Consider the following 17,900-nt stretch of genomic DNA (forward strand, 5'->3'; position numbering starts at 1 on the left):
GGAAGCTGTTGAGAGATGAGATCCACTGATGCACTGAGGTGCCGGGGTGTTGACAGCCAGCCCTCTCCCCGTGTGCGCCTCTGAAACGCCAACGCCTCCAGCCTAAACTTTGCGGGTACGGACTTCAGATATTAAATGCCACGTTCTGCTTTCTGCTGCCCGACCTCCCCCCTGCACCGTATGCACACACACACACAACTCCTAAAGTGTTGGAAACAAACACAAACAAGCAGAGATAATTCTGATAACAACAAAGACTGGCTCCCGGGGAGCCAGCAGGTTCCCTTCCCCCTCCAGGCATCCCTCGGTTATCTGGCTCTGCTCCTGGAGTTATGTGCCCTCTCCCATCCTGGGATCCGCTGAGGCTGTCCGTCAGCGTCTGGCATTTCAAGGCACGTTCTACCAAGGCAAGGCGAGGACGCCCGAAGTGTCACAGCGATGCCTTGCCACCACTACCCAGGTCAAGGGTGTGCCACACGATTCAGACTGCACCCGGCTCCTGTCTCCCAATTCTGTACCCCCCCCCCCCCCGTGTCTGCGGCCACTGCCTCCTCCCTCCCTCCTCTTCCTCTCCTGCCCTCCTCCTCCCCTTTCCTCTCCACCTCCTCCTGTCTCCTCCCTCCTCTTCCTCCCCCTCCCTCCCCCTCCTTCCTCCTCCTTCCCTTCTTTCCCTCCTTCCTGTCCTCCTCTCTCCTCTACCTCCTCCTTCCTCTCCCACTCCTCCCTCCCCCCTTACCCTCTGTCTTGCCCTCCATGCACCTGCATTCCCCCCTGCATAGCTTCCAGCTGTGACCTCATGGACACACTTCTTCACCAGCCTTCCAGGCCTTGTGGGGTCACCAGCTTGCACACTCAACCCCCTCTCTCAGCCAGACTTCCTCTCTGTCAACTCGCCTTGGTCCTCCTCCTTCCTGCTTTTGCGGGTGTCTCTCTTATCCCAGAAATGCCCTCCCGCACCCCAAATTGGCCCAGTGGCTAGCAGGTGGGAAGGGTGGGGTGCTCGAAGAGACTCCTCTATCAGAGCGGGGATGGGCCAACACCGCAAAGGTCCCTGGTAAGGAGCAGCGGACTCAAGAGGCATCACTTCAAGGCACAGAGGGGACCGGCACTGGGTCTAAAGCTGGAGATGCGGAGGGTGGGCGGAGTCGTGCCCGCTCAGAGCTCTGCCAGCATGGGAAGAACCCAGATGCTAACGCGAAATTTACACGCGGCTGCAGTGACGCCCCAGGGACAACCGGGCGCCGTTTGGGTCACGGTTAAACAGCCCCCTTGCACACGGGAACCAGCCGGCGTCTTCCAAGTAAACTTACTACCATCTTTAAACACAGGGCAGGGAGGCAGAAGATCACAGCCACCCTCACCGAGGAGAAAGCCTGTTTTCTCGAGACAGTGGGTGGCTGAGCCCAAGAAGGGGCTCGCGGTCTCTGTGACTGGGGAGCGGGATGGCAAGAGGCTGCTGTTTGCGGGTGTTTAGCCGTGTAGTGCACGACGCGCACGCCTTTAAAAAAGCAGTATAATTTCTATCATACGCGGAGCTCCAGAAATCCTGCCACTTTCTCCTGTCGTGCACCTTCCACCTTCTCCTTGAACCGTGAACGTTAATGGCACGTGGTTAGTCGGCAGCTGCACCTACTGCCTCGTGGATGTAGGATCGTTTAATAGGTAAGAACTGAGAAGGTCTGCGTGTGTTTTTGCCAAAACAGAAGTTTCAGCCTGTGAGCCCTTTTCCAGGACAGCCATGGAGCATTTGACAATGCTTCCCGTTTGCTAGGCAGCCTCTGCCTAGAATAAGTGCCAGTAACTGTTGGGACTGAGTCCTGGGTTTCCACCCCTAACTGGGGGACGAGGCCTGTGGTCAAGGCAGGAGAGACGGGGTGTTTCTGAAGCCCGAGGTGACATCTATCTGTTGAGCTTACAATCCCGGAGCGTGGATTCTGTGCCAGGCACAGCAGTGAGGTGTGGGGTGCAGTGGGTGCACGAGGCAGACCAGGTCTCCCCCTGCTCTCCCGCTGCTTGTATCCTGGCAGGGGGGGAATCCTGTCAGAGGATCCTGTCGGGGAGGGGGAAGCGAGTCAGGATGGGGGTGGGGTGAAGGACGGGAGAAAGCAGATGGGAGGAGGTCTCAGAGAAGGAGGCAAGGCAGCAAGGAACTGAGGACAGGGGACGCAGGCAAAAGGGACAGCACGTGCAAAGGCCCTGTGGAGGGTCCAGGTTGGGCTGGCGTTGGGAGTCCCCGGTGTGGACACTCATGTGCAAAGGCCGGGGTCCAGCAGGGGAATGTTCTTTGCTTTCATGGGATTCCTAAAGGGTGAAAAGCACCCAGGGCTAGCCACGCTCAGACTCCTTTGGGGGCACAAGTCTGCACCCCGGACTCCATTCAGTCCTTTAGAGGACCCCTGGGGCCTCCCTCGGTTACTGCCACCGTGAGACCCCGCCGTCACTTTGAGGCTCTGCTCAACGCTGCCCTGCACGGTGACCCCAGTCTGGCTTATTCCCTGGGGCTCACCCCACAGGTGAGAACCAGTCACTGCCTCCCTCTTTCTCTCCCTGCCCTTGTCCACACAATCAAGCCCTGTCTGCACCTCCCAGAGAATAGTCCGCTTTTCACAGGCTCCGATAATGAGTCATTTACCCCACAGGGTTGATGGCAGGGTTTCCCGCTGGTGATATAAAAAGGCAAAAATTTCAGGGACATTGAGTCACGTGGGTTCAGAAGTCGTGCCTTCGTGCAAACACTACTCACCATGTATATATAGTTATAAAATTATGCGTCTATTTGTTTCCATGTAGACTATTTTTATATGTATATAGAAGTTCCTAGTTTAACTTTTTAAGTCTCTTTTGACTTCCAAGGTCCTGACCCTAATTCCAGAGTGACGGGCTGAGAGATTCAGTCCTATCACTTGGCGGTTACAAGACCTGAGTCGATTACTTAAGGCCTCTCGACCGCGCTCACCTCCCGTGTAAAGCAGCGATATTAACAGTGCCCACCCCAAAAGAGGATTAAAGGAGCAGTCAGGGACCCATCGTCCAGCACAGAGTACGCACACATTAAATTTTCTCCTATGCAGTAGGCAGGAAAACCTTGAAAAAGTCCTACATTCATTCAACGAACATTCTTACGCACCTGTTACGTGCCAAGGTGTCACGCCAGGCACTGGGACTGCAGAGAGGAATTAGGCGGCCACCAAGGGCCTAGAGAGGTAGGACATGAGTGGCACACGTAAGTAAGGCTGCCCAACCAGCGTTGGCTCCGCCCAACCAGCGTTGGCTCCGCCCACCCGCCGGGGCACCGGGCTGACCGAGCTTCCAGTTCTCTGGGGGCGCTGGGGCCATGTGACCGGCTCTGGCCAATGAGCTGTGGAGGAAAGGGATCCATGGCTCTTGAAGGCTGGACCGCTTCATTCCCAGGGCAGGATCTCCCTGTCTTGCCCCTGGCGAGGTGGTAGGAGAGACAGCTCTTGAAAACTCAGGCTCCTGAGTGACTGGAGGAGCAGAGCTCCTGCCAACCTGGGACTGGCCCAACAGGAAGTCACTGAGACTTGGGATGGCCTCTCACTGGGGCTACACCAGCCTCACGTGACTGATACACCCACTAGGCAAATCAGTCACACAGCAATCTGGCTAAGGGCGACTACGCAGAACTTACAGAGAAGCATGTAACGAATTCCTTTGCGAAGAAACGTATGTATACCTTTACATTTTTTTAATGCTTATATATGTTTGAGAGAGAGAGGGGGAGAGAGGGAGAAATGGAATCTGAAGCCTGCAGGGCCCAGGCTCCGAGCTGTCAGCACAGAGCTGGATGTGGGGCTCGAACCCATGGACCATGAGACCATGAGCTGAGCCAAAGTTGGACGCTTAACCCACTGAGCCACCCAGGCGCCCCATATGCATATCTTTAACATCCTGTTTGGAAAACATCTATGGGACTCTACTGGATTTCTTGCATCTTTGTGTGAATTTTGGCAATTCACTGTGGCTTGAATTATAAGGCAGAAAAGCTCCTTAGAGGATCAGCTTTTTTTTTTTTTTAATATAACGACCACAGGTAATGTGATTAAGCCCATGGCTGTTGACGATTATTTTTCAGAAACGTCCAGAACGCAAGGAGAAGGGACACCAGGGCCAAGTTGGTCCCCACATTGGGTCTTGCGACTCCTTCCATGGAAAGGTGTTTACTTTGTGGCACTTTCCTTCTTAGCTTTTCAGAGTGACAGACGTGTTTTTTCCCCATTGTTTGTTTTCATTTTGAAAGATTTCAAGCTTACGGGAAAGGTGCAAGACCAGTGCCCAGTGAATCCCCACGCACCATAGGTTAGAGATTTTGCCTCACTTGCCATTTGAGATGGGTCTCCCTTTCTCCCTCCCCCCCCCCCCCCCCCGCAGTTCAAGTTCACTGTGTGGTACCAGTGGCAGGAAGGATGACACGAACCCTAAACACTTTGACGTGTACCTTCCAGAAACGAGGACGTGTCCTTGCTTGGCCACATGCCGTGATTACCCTCGAGAATTTTAACCCCGATACAAGATTATTCTCGAACATGCACTCCAGATTCACATTTCCCCAGGGGCTCTCGAAACTTCCTCTGTTTGCTTTTGAAATTTCCTCCGTTCAGGATCAAGTACGGCCCGTGGTTCTCCGGATTCTTTTGTCTTCCCACCAAGGATCGCCCTCCCCCCTGTTATTTCGCACTGTCCACGGTGCCACGTGGACTTCAACTCCTGAGAAAGGCCTCGCTCTGCGAAATGGGCTCCGAGAGTTTTCATCATGGACACACCTGCTGTCCCGGAAAACAGATAATTGCTACAAGCCGGACGATGATTTTCAAGCAGCACCACGGATTCTGCCCATCCCAAGGGTTCATCAGGTCCCAGGTAGATTTGGGAAGCCTGGGACCGCTCTTATCCCGGGTCCCTTGCCTTAAAACCCAAGGCGTCTCCTGAGCCCAAGGGGAGACTTTGAAAGGACCCTGGGACAAATGTCTTGCAAACAGAGAAGGCCCAATCTCCTTTCGCTTGTGGCCTCTTTGAATTCTCAGTTGTGCCTCAAAGGCAGAAGCTGCAGACATGTTTAGGACTCTCCCTCTGGTTAAAGCCGATGCCGTCCGCACACCGTCCAGGACAAACGTTTTTCCGATGAGTCCCCTGAGATCCGCACCACGCCTTGGGCAGGAGGACAGCTGCCACGGGGAGACACAGTTTGTCCAACAGCCCCGGGGGTGGGGGGGGGGGGGGCAACACGTAAACTTCTAGCCACCCGAGAGGCAAAGACTTTTATTTGCTCAAAACCTCAGCGAATCTCTTGCTCCTGAGAAGTTTCAGAGACATTCTCTGTTTTCCCCGCAGATCGTGTTCTTGACACATTGCAAAGCTATGGGAAACGTTTTCCTTTTCCTTTTTTTTTTTTTTTAATTTTTAATGTATATTTATTATTGACAGAGAGAGACAGAGATGAGCATGGGAGGGGCCGGGAGACACAGAATCCGAAGCAGGCTCCAGGCTCTGAGCTGTCAGCACGGAGCCGGACGCGGGGCTCGAAATCACAAACCGCGAGATCATGACCTGAGCCGAAGTCCGACGCTTAAGCGACTGAGCCACCCAGGCGCCCCTGTTTTACTTCTTCTTAATCCACCGGCGGGCGGCGGGGCACGCACTTTATTTTCAGCGTCTCTCTGACTCCACAGGTGTTTGAAGGCTTCTACTCCCGCGCTGCAATGCTCACGTGCATCCAGACGGTGGCAGCACCTCCATTGCGACCAGAACGCCCGCGTTTCCTTCTTCTTTTCCAGAGTAGTTCCCCGGTTGGCCTTCAGATGGCGCCAACACCACAGGCCCGCGGCGGCCGCGGCGTCCAGGAGCCCAACGCGCCCGGGCGGGGAGGCTACGCGGTCGGCTGGGGGGGGGGGGGGGGACGGAGGTGGGGGGAGTGGGGCATGACCCGACTCTCGCCCGCCTTCATCGTCGCTCTTCGTTCTGGAACCACACACGGCCCTCTGCGGCCCGATTCCGCTCTGGGCTCCGTGACCACTACGTGAGCAGGGGAAGCAATCAGCCATGAGTTAGGAGCCCCCGATCCAAAATACGCTGGCAGGTTAAAGCAAAGATCGGAAACATGGTTTTCGCGAAGTCCAGGTGTGTGGAAGGTGTTGTTATGATAACCTGTGCAAACATCTCGCCCGGAGTCCTACCGAGCGGAGAAGAAACCCAATTCCAGGGGCAAAGGAAAATGTCTCTCTCACCTTTTCTATCTGGATTGTAAGGGTTTCTTTCCTCCCCACCCCGCTTTTTTTGGGGGGGGGGAGGGGGTGGGGGGGGGCAATAATAATTTTGGCCACTCAAGCAGGGGCTTTCCAGATGACATTATTTTAAACCTGGACACGCTTGTAAATACAAACTCAGACAGAAACTACCATTTTTGAATCTATTTTCCATGGTCCACAGTTATTTTGGGTTTCGCTCTGTGCTGTGATAAAGCTTTTTTATTTTTTTTAAGGCACCTCATAAAAGCAGAGGGAATAATATTTCTCCAGGAAGCCTACAGACCGAGGAGTGTTTCTTGGTCAATAGTTTGCATTTCCGGTAAAACTGTGAGAAATCGAGGTGCCTGGCAGGCCGTCCGGGAGGAAGATGTATATATACACACATATATATTTATTTTATAAAATGGAGCTGAACATATTAAAAAATAATAAAGTCAAATCGTTCACCTGTGAGCTGAGGACTGGGAAACTTTATTTTACTTCGTTGCAAAAAAAAAAAAAAATTAAGTTAGAGAAAGACTCGGGGCACCCATAAAAAATATAGTGTTTCAGAAGCAGAACTATCCAAGACACTAGGAACCTGGTTTGTGCTTTGCCTCTGATTGTGAATTCATCAGGAGAGCATACCATTCATAGATGACGCACACAAACACTTTTCTTTTGTTCCTTTATTGAAAATGAATGGCACGTCTCCACTGCCTTCTCTCGCCTCCCCAAAGCTGAGCGCCCTCGGATTCTCTCACACCCCTTTCCCGGGAATCAGGCAAGCGCCTGACGGAACAGGGGTACGGTGGGGGCCCAAACCACGCAAGTTTTATCTTTGTTCTTCCCTACCCAACCGAGGGACGACCTCCAGAACAGTTCTGACCAGCCTTTAGCCCTTCTTATGAGCGTCCTTCCCCTTCCAGGGGAAGCGGGTAAGTGTGATCCGATCGCCCGAGGTGTTGGGGGAATAAATATTCAGTCCACGGATGAACTGACTTTCCGGGGTACCCAGAGGAAAGGGGAAAGCTTTGAAGGGCGCCGACCTCGGGTCGCTCCAGGTCAATATCTCGACCCTATCAGCTCTGGAGGTGTCCCAGCCGTTTGGGGTGGCTTACCCCGTCCTCCCACGGAGCCCTGGTGCCCCAATCACCTTATCAAGCGCCAGCCAAACAAAAAGGACCGGCGCAGAGTAAGCCAGCCTGGAGAGTCCCCAAGAGGCTTTGGCGGGAGCGGGAGGTGGGCACTGCGCCCCGGGGCTGGCGATCCAGCGGACGGGGCTGGGGGCAGCTTCCTCGCCCCGAGCGCGCCCGGCCCCGCGCCGCGGACGCGCGTCTTGGGGCGCAGCCCCCGCGGGAAGCAGGCTCGGGTTTCCCCTCGCGGGCTCTGCCTGGGCCGGGCGGCTGGCTGCATTGTTCCCGGCTTCGGGGAGCGCGGGAGCCGGCTTGTCCAAGGGAATTTATCTCTGGGAAAAGGGAGAGACACTGCGCAGCTGGACGTGGGGGCCGCAAGCGTCGACGCGGCTGGGGGATGCGGGAAATTGGCGGAACGAGGCCGCTCTGTTTCCCCGAACCCCACAAAACTGCTCACGGGGCCGCCGACGATTTGCCGAACCCGCGGCGCACTTAGAGGATTAAATTCTCAAGGTATTTGCCCCTTCCCCACCCGGACACTCCCCTGCAAGCCGGCGCGGCCTGCCTCCCCCGTGGAGGCGAGGGGCATTCATTCAGTTTCCAGAAGTTGCCTCGAAAAGCTTTACAGGTCATCTTGACGGCCCAAACCTGCAAACTCTCTGTTGATTATTAATTATTTGCTTCAATGATGACAACATCCAGGGGCGGGGGGGGGGGGGGCCTGCATTCCAATCCAGGACTCTCGCTTAGAATCCATCGCACCTGGGCCCCCATAATTAGGAAATCTAATTATTCGCCTCGTCACTCATTAATAAGGAAAACAGTCCCAGGGTCTTCGCTACTTACAAGGTCTTGGGGGAGATATTGGACTGCATTAATCGATTCGATTTTATATTTCAGATTAACTTTATCTGCAAAGGAGCGTGGGTGTCTTTCCTCCCACCACCCCCCCTCCCCGGGGCATGCTGGCCCATTAACCAAAATGTGATAATGAAATAAATTTTAATAAGATATCACTCTTTTTAAAAAAAATCTTCTCAAGTTGAGCCTGAACTGCAGAAAAGTCTGGTTCGGCGCAGCTGGGTCTTAGAGCCGACGGATTCCGGCGCTCCTCGCCCTGATTGGTGCCGACTCCCCACAGCTGCCGCGTTATTGGTGCAAAGTCCCCGGAGGGGGCGTGGCCGGACGAAAGTAAAAACTTGCTTTCAGCAAGAAGACTTTTGAAACTTTTCCCAATCCCTAAAAGGGACTTTGCCTCTTTTTCCGGGCTCGGCGGGACAGCCACTCTGGACCCCGGCTCGCTGACCCTCGGGGCTGCCTCTTTGCTGGGGGGCTAGGAGAGCCGCCTTGCCCCCGTTGGCGCGGACACAGGGGCCGTCCTCGGTCCGCTGCGCGCGTGGCGTCTCCACTGCGTCCCCGCCGCCCGCCCCGGCTGCCACCCTCCGGTCCCGAGAGCCAGCGAGCGAGCGAGTGAGCGAGCGAGCAGGGGCCGGCGCTGCGCTCGCCGGGGCGCGCCCTCCAGGATGCCGATCCGCCCGGTCCGCTGACAACTGAGCGCCCCTTCTCCGCGCGCGGGCGGGCGCCCAGCGCCGGCGCCTCCCCCGCCTCGCCCCCGAGGCTTCCCGGCGCCCGGGGCTCTCCCCTTCCCACCCCCACCCCCCCCCCCCCCGCGCCCCCGCCCCGCCACCCCCGCCGGCTCCCTTCCTCTCGCCCTCTCGCTCCCTCGCTCTCTCTCGCTTTCGCAGGGCCTTCCCCGCGGTCCGTGCGCGCAGGCGGCGGCGAGCCGTCTCGGACGCAGCATGCAGGCGCGCTACTCCGTGTCCGACCCCAACGCCTTGGGAGTGGTGCCCTACTTGAGCGAGCAAAACTACTACCGGGCGGCGGGCAGCTACGGCGGCATGGCCAGCCCCATGGGCGTCTACTCCGGCCACCCGGAGCAGTACGGCGCGGGCATGGGCCGCTCCTACGCGCCCTACCACCACCACCAGCCCGCGGCGCCCAAGGACCTCGTCAAGCCGCCCTACAGCTACATCGCGCTCATCACCATGGCCATCCAGAACGCGCCCGAGAAGAAAATCACCCTGAACGGCATCTACCAGTTCATCATGGACCGCTTCCCCTTCTACCGCGAGAACAAGCAGGGCTGGCAGAACAGCATCCGCCACAACCTGTCGCTCAACGAGTGCTTCGTCAAGGTGCCCCGCGACGACAAGAAGCCGGGCAAGGGCAGCTACTGGACGCTGGACCCGGACTCCTACAACATGTTCGAGAACGGCAGCTTCCTGCGGCGCCGCCGGCGCTTCAAGAAAAAGGACGTGCCCAAGGACAAGGAGGAGCGGGCCCACCTCAAGGAGCCGCCCCCGGCCGCGGCCAAGGGCGCCCCGGCCGGGCCCCCTCTAGCGGACGCCCCCAAGGACGTCGAGAAGAAGCTGGTGATCAAGACCGAGGCGGCGTCGCCGGCGCTGCCGGCCATCACCAAGGTGGAGACGCTGAGCCCCGAGAGCGCGCTGCAGGGCAGTCCGCGCAGCGCGGCCTCCACGCCCGCCGGCTCCCCCGACGGCTCGCTGCCCGAGCACCACGCCGGCGCGCCCAACGGGCTGCCCGGCTTCAGCGTGGAGAACATCATGACGCTGCGAACGTCGCCGCCGGGCGGCGAGCTGAGCCCCGCGTCCGGGCGCGCGGGCCTGGTGGTGCCGCCGCTGGCGCTGTCGTACGCGGCCGCGCCGCCCGCCGCCTACGGCCAGCCGTGCGCGCAGGGCCTGGAGGCCGGGGGCGCGGGGGGCTACCAGTGCAGCATGCGCGCCATGAGCCTGTACACCGGGGCCGAGCGGCCCGCGCACATGTGCGTCCCGCCCGCGCTGGACGAGGCCCTCTCGGACCACCCGGGCGGCCCCACGTCGCCCCTGAGCGCCCTCAACCTCGCCGCAGGCCAGGAGGGCGCGCTCGCCGCCGCCGCCGCCGCCGCGGGCCACCACCACCAGCATCACGGCCACCACCACCCGCAGGCGCCGCCTCCCCCGCCGGCGCCCCAGCCCCAGCCGGCGCCCCAGCCCGGGGGCGCGGCCGCCGCCGCCGCCGCCGCCGCCGCCGCCGCGGCCCAGGCGGCCTCCTGGTATCTCAACCACAGCGGGGACCTGAACCACCTCCCGGGCCACACGTTCGCGGCCCAGCAGCAGACTTTTCCCAACGTCCGGGAGATGTTCAACTCCCACCGGCTGGGGGTGGAGAACGCGGCCCTCGGGGAACCGCAGGTCGGCACCAACGCGAGCTGTCAGCTGCCCTACCGATCCACGCCGGCGCTCTACCGCCACGCCGCCCCCTATTCCTACGACTGCACGAAATACTGACCTGCCTGGCCCGCTCCGGCTGCGTCTCCCACACCCGGGCCTCTCGGGCGGTCCAGGCTGCAGAGGCGCAGAAAGAACCAAAAAATATGCCCACCAGCTTTTTTTTTTCTCAGACTCAGGAGCAGAGAGAGCTCGCGCCCGGCCTCAGTCCTCTGTGAAGCTTCAGGTAACTTTAATTCGCTGCCCCGGTTCCGAGGTCCTAAAAGAACCCCCCCCCCCAACAAGGGACGCGGCCCGGCGAAATGAATATTGAGTTTTAAGCCCCCCTCCCCTCCTTCCAGGATGGTTGTGCTGAATGCTGCAGCTGGGGTTTAAAAAAAAATTAAGTTACGGACCAAATCCCAGAGCGACCCGGTAATGACTCTCTCTGTAGAGACCCCCATAGGTCTATGGGGGGGGGGGGTCTCTATAGATCACGTCTGTGCTGTGTGTAATTTTAAATTTCTCTAACCGTGCTGTACAAATGTGTGCATTTGTAATCAGGCTATTTTGTTGTTGTTCAGAGCCATTAATATAATATTTAAAGTTGAGTTCACTGGATAAGTTTTCATCTTGCCCAACCATTTCTAACTCCCAAAAGGAAAATTTAAGAAACCTACGTGGGTTGTTTTTTTTTTTTTTTTTTACCGCCCTGTACACTTATGAGGCATAATTCTTTTCCCGGTGGTAGGTCTTTTACAAAACAAGGAAATAATTTATTTTGTTGTTGTTGTTGGCGGATAAAGAAGTCAAGTATCTGATACTTTTTATTTACAGAGTGTGATGGTTTTGTATAGTAGATTCCTCCCTGAGCATTCCTAAAAGAAAAAAAAAAAACTTTAAAAATTTAACTTCACCTGTGTTTGTCTTATGTGGTCTTAATTGTTGTACTTACCTTAAAATAAACCCATGTTGTTTTTCTGCCCCAAGTGCGGACAGTGTGTTTGTGTTCTCGCAGTTTTTAAAAACAAGGTGTTTTGCAAATCCACCTGTTTTGATTATATTTGTTACGCAGGTGGGTGAACGCATAGACGTATACAGATGCCCGCAGGGGACTGGGGACGCTCCCCTGTTGTCTTGTTAGTGACGGAAAGGACTTTCCATGAACTCAGATCCCACCCTGGCCTAGGCAGTTGAGAAACGTCCCGGTTGGACGTGGATGCCTGAAGGACTGGGCGCCTTCACGTTATTCGCTGTAAACGTTTTGCTAAATGCAAAAAAAAAAAAAAAAAAAAATTGCCAATTGTCAACACAAATAGTACCACCATTCCATCTCAAATCCAGCGATTCCCCAGCTGCGGAAGCAAAAGACAGGGAGGACCCAAGTTTTTCATTAGTTAACTACGAACCTGGGGGGAGTCCTGCTTTCCCTCCGATTCCTAAAATGCGGACTTCCTTCCCCATCGTAATGGCTTTCCAGAAAAGAACGTGCAGTGGGCCGGAGAGGGTCCAAAGGGGATTGATTCTGGTGGTGGTTAGCTCAGAGGTGGATTTCAGACCCCTTTACGTCTTCATATGGTCTCTTAGTCTTTACCCTACTGCAGTGAAAAACTGTAGAGGCTCTTAGGCCTTCGAATGTAACTTACAATGCTTTTGGAGTTCTAAATTTACCAACTGTTTCAGGACTGTAAATCACAGGGAGATGATTGCCTTTTCAGTTTTGATATCTTGTCTTTAAAAATTTTTTAATAGCAATGAAACCATTTGTGGGGTGTGGCTGGGGCGGAGGGCGGGAGGGGGGTGAGGGGGTGATTTTATTATCTCTTTCACTGGCCCAAAGGCACAATTCCCCCCCCCCCCCATCCCCCGCTGGTCTCTGAGTGCGAGTTTTGAGGCCGGGGCTCCAAACTGGGGATTTGTTTCCCACCCAAGGAGGTGAGCTGTACTTTGCTTAGGGCGAAGCGGGCTTAACATTTCGGGTGATGATGATTCTTCCAAAAAGTGATTTTCCTTGGTGCAGTGGCATTGAACAGAACCTGGTTTTGTGTTGTTTTAACCATGGCAGTTTGTCTCCAGGTCATGCTGATGTAGTGCTGGGGGAGGTAGGAACGTAATAAATTTCCCCATATGTGCCACACAGATTCTTTGGATCTGTGGCCCCAGAGGTGACTAGTGGTTAAGACTTAAATGCTGCATTTTGTTCCTTTTCATAGTGCTCGGGATCGGGGAGCCCCTGCGCTTGGTGTCTGACCTCCAGCAGGCTCCCAGGCCCCCTTGCCTTGGTTGAGTAAGCTGGACTAGCCGGCGAGGAAAGAGAGGGAGGCCAAGAGGCCCCCCGCTCCCGGCTCCCAACGGCAGCAGAGGCCGGCCCTCCCTGCCCAGCTCCTGCGCTCCGGGGCCATTTCGTTCCTGTTCTCCAGATGATGCTGCCTCTGGATTCCAGGAGGGTAGTCCAGCCGGCTTTCTCCTTCCCCAGGCTTTTCATAGAGTCCCCCCTGAAAGTGCGTCCTCCTCTCAAGATTCGGAGTTCAGCGGAGGTTTGAGAGACACGCAGGAAATAAAGGGGAGAGAAATGGGAAAGAATTCGGCGAGACCCGAGCTGCCACTGAAGCCACACCAGGGACCTTCTGTCTCAGGGAAGGCCCCTCTGAGAGCAGTGCCTGTGCCGGGGCGCTGGCCCGGTGAACAGCTCAAGAAGGGACCCCCGCCCGCCCGGGAGACGAGCACCCTTCCATTTCCCTAGGAACATGGGCAGCTCGAGGGATTGTGTCCGGGGCTTTCTCCAGGCCTCTGGAGGCGGCAGAGGGAGGGGTGTGTGAGGCCATGGCACGCTGGGACGCCTCGGAACCCGGAAAGCTTCCTGACCCCGAGGCCCAGGGGCCAGGGTAGGTGCGGGTGAGCTCCCCCAGAAGGCCGGCCAGGGGAGCTGGACACGGTGCTCAGAACTCGCTGGGCTCAGCGCTCCCGCCTCAGCAGCCCCGCTAGGACCTCGGGCCCGGGGACTGAGCGGCCTCGGGCGCCTCCCTCGGGGTGGGGAGATCCGGCAGCAGCGGAAAGCGAGCATCCCGGTGGAGGCGATGGAGGCGTCTGGGGCCGCTTTGCCAGTTCCCGCTGCCCTGGGCCGCCTGCCACCCGGCGCGCAAAGACGCAGAGACGGCGCCCGGCCCGGGCTGTCCTTGCTCCACGTACCCGCTCCCCTCCCCTTGCTTCGGCCGCTGGGTCCTCGGGAGGTCCAGGGCCTTTCAGGAAAAGGGGAAAGGAGGCCGACGATGGAAGGGCCGCAATGTTGGTCGCGGGCTGCTGGGACTCCTGGCGGGCAGCTCTGCGGTCCGCCGAGCTCACTTAGCACGAAGCCCCGTGCAATAGCCATGTTCCCTCCTGATCCAGTAACGTGGAACCAGGCAGGTCTCAGAGCTGCTGCCAACAAAATGGGAGCAGCCCCAACACCACAGCAGAGACCGCTTCCTACAGAGTTAACCCTGCGTGCCCGACTGGCCTTGGCTGCCTGGACCGGTTCTACCCGGGGTCCAGTTGTCACAGATACGGGCCGCCGGGAAAGACTCCCAGGCTTCTGACAATCCCGAACATTCCCAGCCCCATAGAGGCTGCAGCTCGGAGAGCCTCTGCTTCCTGTAAGACATGCCCCACGCTCACGGCTCTCAAGGGGAGAGGGACGTGTGGGGTGTGGCCCAGCCCAGGCCCCTCTCCAGAGGCCAGAGCTGAGCCTGCCACCAGGTGGTCCTCATCCCCTGGTTCAAGTAGCCTGTCCCCACCCACACCCAAATCACGGTGACACGTGTCCCCTAATTGCCTGAGCGTTGGCCTAGGAATTCCACGACCACATGATGCCAGGTGAACAAACCACTTCTCCTGGCTGGCGTCAGTCTTCTTACGTGTAAAATGACCAGGTGGGTGTAAGGGCGTTTGGGGCAGCCTGGCACCTTCCTTTCGGGCGTAGTCAGGCTCCTGCAGCGGGCCCTCACTTATCCCCACTCTCCTATCTGGCTGGTAAGAAATGGAGATCAGAAGTGAGAGGGAGGAGCAAATGTCCTGGGGTCCTGTGAACTCTGGTGCCTGGCTCCTAAATCTTTTGGGGCCCATCTCCTCTCTTTTACCCCAGGATTGCCTGGGGTCGCCTTTGGGCCTGGGAGAGGCTTGTAAGCTGCATTCAAAGCAGAGAGCACGGAGTCCCCAGAACACCCCCACGTCCCCTGTGGAAACCAACCCCAGTGCCTGAGTTCTTGCCTTCTCCCTCCTCAAACCCACTCCGAATCCAGAACACTGCGTGGGTGTTGGCCAGGAATTCACTGATAACCATAAACCTGAGGTGAGTGCAAAGAGAGACCGGAGAAGAGACCCATTAATTAACAGGGAGAACTGACTTTCTCCGGAATGCGCTGGGGGTCTCAGCACCTGTGCCTCGCGCCTCAGGGAACGTGTGCCTGTGTCGTCCCAGGCGGGACGCTCCTGACTCTCAGGGCGCGGTGGACGTGGAGAAGTGGAGACCTGAGGTTCTATGCCCTGGGTGCAGCCAGGGCCAGGGTGAGGGGGGTGGGGGGCAGCCTCCAGGTGAGCGGGGCACAGGGGACCAGTGCCACCAGAGGAAGCCTTCGGGCACCACATACTCGAAATGCTTTCCCAAACTTCGAGAAGCGTTCCCTGCCTGCCTCCTTTTTGCGTGGCCTCGGCTCGCCAAGGCATTTGAAACGTTTGCTTTTTGACATAGGCATGTAAGGGACGCTGCAGGGTTTCAGAGACTGCAGTCAGGACGGCCACCACTGCCCTGATCCGTGCAAGCCTTTCCCGGGCTTCGGCGACATTCCTGCTTCGTGGCCAACACAGAGAGACGCAGCCCGCGTAGAGTGTGATTCTCGAATGCGTATGTCTGATGCTGGGGTGGTTCTGCCAGTGTCGGGCTGGTGGGGACTTGATCCCGGGACTGTGCGTGTGTGAAAAGCTGGCATGGGGCGGGGGGGGGGGGGGGGCGGGGAGGAGGCGGGCTGACAGATGGACTGGCCCCCTGGCCGCACAGATCCTGTTAAGGAAACGGAGTTGGGGAGCATGGGGAGGGCTGCCCCAGGCTGGGGTACAGCTTTGAGCTCAGTCTGTATGCCCACCCAGGCGGGAGGTCACGGAGGCCAGAGAGGCCCCTCTGACCCCTGGCTTAGTGGCCCTTGGCCCTGGGTCTTACCCTTCCCAGCAGCCCCGTGGGGGCTCTCTCTCTGCCTGCGTGTTGTTTTTACAGGCAACCTCCTCAACGAGCCTTTCTAAGCTGAATCCACACGCACCAACTGAGGGCCTCCACACAGGCCAGCGGAGGGTTCGCGTGACCTCGGGCGTGCCCCCTCTAGCTCTCTCGGCCCATTTCTCGACTGCAAAATGGTAGGATCATCAAGCAGGGTTATGGTTGAGGACGAGTGAACCCGACACAGGTCAGGAGAGTCCAGGCCATAGGAAGGACTCACGGCTAGCCGTCAGGGTTTACAGAACACCAGGAGAACAGTGGTTCTTTGGTCTCGGCCAACGGTGTACATCAGGCCACGATGCTGATGTGCCCTAGCGATGTGCCCTGACTGCCCGTTTTAGACCCTTGAAATGACTGCTGGGGACAATATGAGCTCTAAGGAAATCAGTAATTTGGAAAATCCTGCCCTGTTCTCTGGGCTTCAGCAGAGCGTTATGTTCATGCCCCCCCCCCCCCCCCACCGCAGCAGGAACCTGCTCCAGACATACCTCGAAGAGCAGCTGAGGACACCCAAGGATGTCAGGCCTCAGAGAACCCACCTTGGCAGGAAAGCATGTGCATTCCAACCCCCCCACCCACCCCGTTCTGCTCTTTGTGACCTCTGTTGTCTGGGGTGTTTGGTGCCCATCTGTAAAATGGGCAAACCCATCCCTTCCGTCTTTCGAAGATGCCGTGAGGGTTCTGGAGAGAGCTTCCACGGGGCCCTTGGCATCCACACACAGTAGCCGTATTGTAATGGGGCTGTTCCCCTGTCTGCAACACTTCCTGTTAGCTTCCTGGCCTCAGTGTCCGGTCTGCAGAATGGGAGCGGTGAGGACTTCTGTGTCTTCAAGTCAGGAGGAGGACTGACACGACCCGAGGGAGCTCTTACGAGGGTGCCAGCACCTAGTAGCGTTGGAGACGTTTCAGTGATTAATATCGCCCTTGTCACCACCATCTCCAGTGGGTTCGGGACATCAGGGAGGTGACCTGGCGGAGGAAGTCCTGTATCTTTCCACCCTCCGCTCAAACCTATCGCAGGTATGGTCCGATCGTTCGTTCGTGTATAGACTTCGCCAACCGTGTTGACCCGGAGAAAAAACGGTGCCGTGTTGGGAAAGATGACACAGACCGTCCATGACTGGAGCGTCTGATTTTCAGTTTGCTAAGGAGCAGAGGAAGGGGAAATGCCCTCGGGGAGGCTGGATGGGAGCACCTCCTCTCTCCCCTCCCCTCAGCCTTTTCCTCGGAGGCCTCTTGGGACCTGCCTGGTGCCTGGCCTCTGCCCGGCCTGTGCTAGGACCAGGGTGCTCCCTGCCCTCATCCCACACCCACCCCGACTTCTGCTGGGGCCCCAGAGTAGGAGCCACCAGGGTCCTTCCGGGAGCCTCCCTCCGCGCAGGCTGGAAAACTCAGGGCTTTGCTGCAGGCTGGGAGATGCGGGGGCACTGACTTCCGAGAAGCCTGCAGCTTGGGGCGACGTAAAGGCTACGAGCCTAGGGAGACCTTCTGTGTCCCCGCCTGGCTCTCCGGGCTACCCGCGTCAGCCTGGCCGGCTCCCAGGCTCCTCTGCCCACCCCCCGACCAGGCCTCAGAACGGCTCTCAGCACACCGAGCTTCCGCACGAGGGCGCATCCGCGCCCGGACGCCGAGGGCTGGTGCCCTGCGCTCCCCGGAAATATGCCCCAGCGAGGGGCTCCTTCCTACAGTGGCCCCTCCTAGGCTCAAGTTACAGACTCGTCGCCTGGGAGCCCAGGATTCGTCCCCGCGCGGGAGCCGGGCTGGGGCGCCGCGCAGGAGCCTCCCGGGGATGCTCTGCGAGCGCGCGGGGCGGGACGCGCCTCTCCAGACCGCGACTAGAACTTGGGTTTTTTGTTTTTTGTTTTTTGGGCTTTTTTTTTTTTTTTTTTTTTTTTCCTCTCTTTCCTCCTTTACTATCAGTGCCCCGCCCACCAGCCTCGCGGTCTCCGCCTGCCTCCGGCCCTCGCCCAAACGGGGCGGCGTTTACGATTGTACAAATTCAAGCTCGGGT

The 17,900-nt window shown here is 57.7% G+C and overlaps 2 protein-coding genes across 2 annotated transcripts in view; both read left to right on the plus strand.

The window, feature by feature from the left end:
* The first annotated feature begins 9,060 nt into the window (after positions 1 to 9,060).
* Positions 9,061 to 10,838, plus strand: FOXC2 (forkhead box C2). Its single transcript, XM_081791580.1, has one exon. The coding sequence runs from the start codon at positions 9,178 to 9,180 to the stop codon at positions 10,723 to 10,725; it is 1,548 nt and encodes a 515-aa protein (XP_081647706.1). The 5' UTR covers positions 9,061 to 9,177; the 3' UTR covers positions 10,726 to 10,838.
* A 6,984-nt stretch (positions 10,839 to 17,822) lies between these two features.
* FOXL1 (forkhead box L1) overlaps positions 17,823 to 17,900 on the plus strand; it is a 4,373-nt gene continuing 4,295 nt past the window's right edge. Inside the window, exon 1 of the mRNA XM_081791581.1 lies at positions 17,823 to 17,900. This exon is cut by the window's right edge and continues 4,295 nt beyond it. The gene's annotated coding sequence lies outside the window, so the exon portion shown is untranslated.

The sequence above is a fragment of the Panthera onca genome, chromosome E2 (assembly GCF_046562875.1).
Source record: "Panthera onca isolate mPanOnc1 chromosome E2, mPanOnc1 haplotype 2, whole genome shotgun sequence".
Lineage (NCBI taxonomy): Eukaryota > Metazoa > Chordata > Mammalia > Carnivora > Felidae > Panthera > Panthera onca.

What these genes read in the sequence shown, in the direction of transcription:
- FOXC2 (XM_081791580.1), top strand. Translation starts at nt 9,178, where the DNA reads ATGCAGGCGCGCTACTCCGTGTCCGACCCCAACGCCTTGGGAGTGGTG.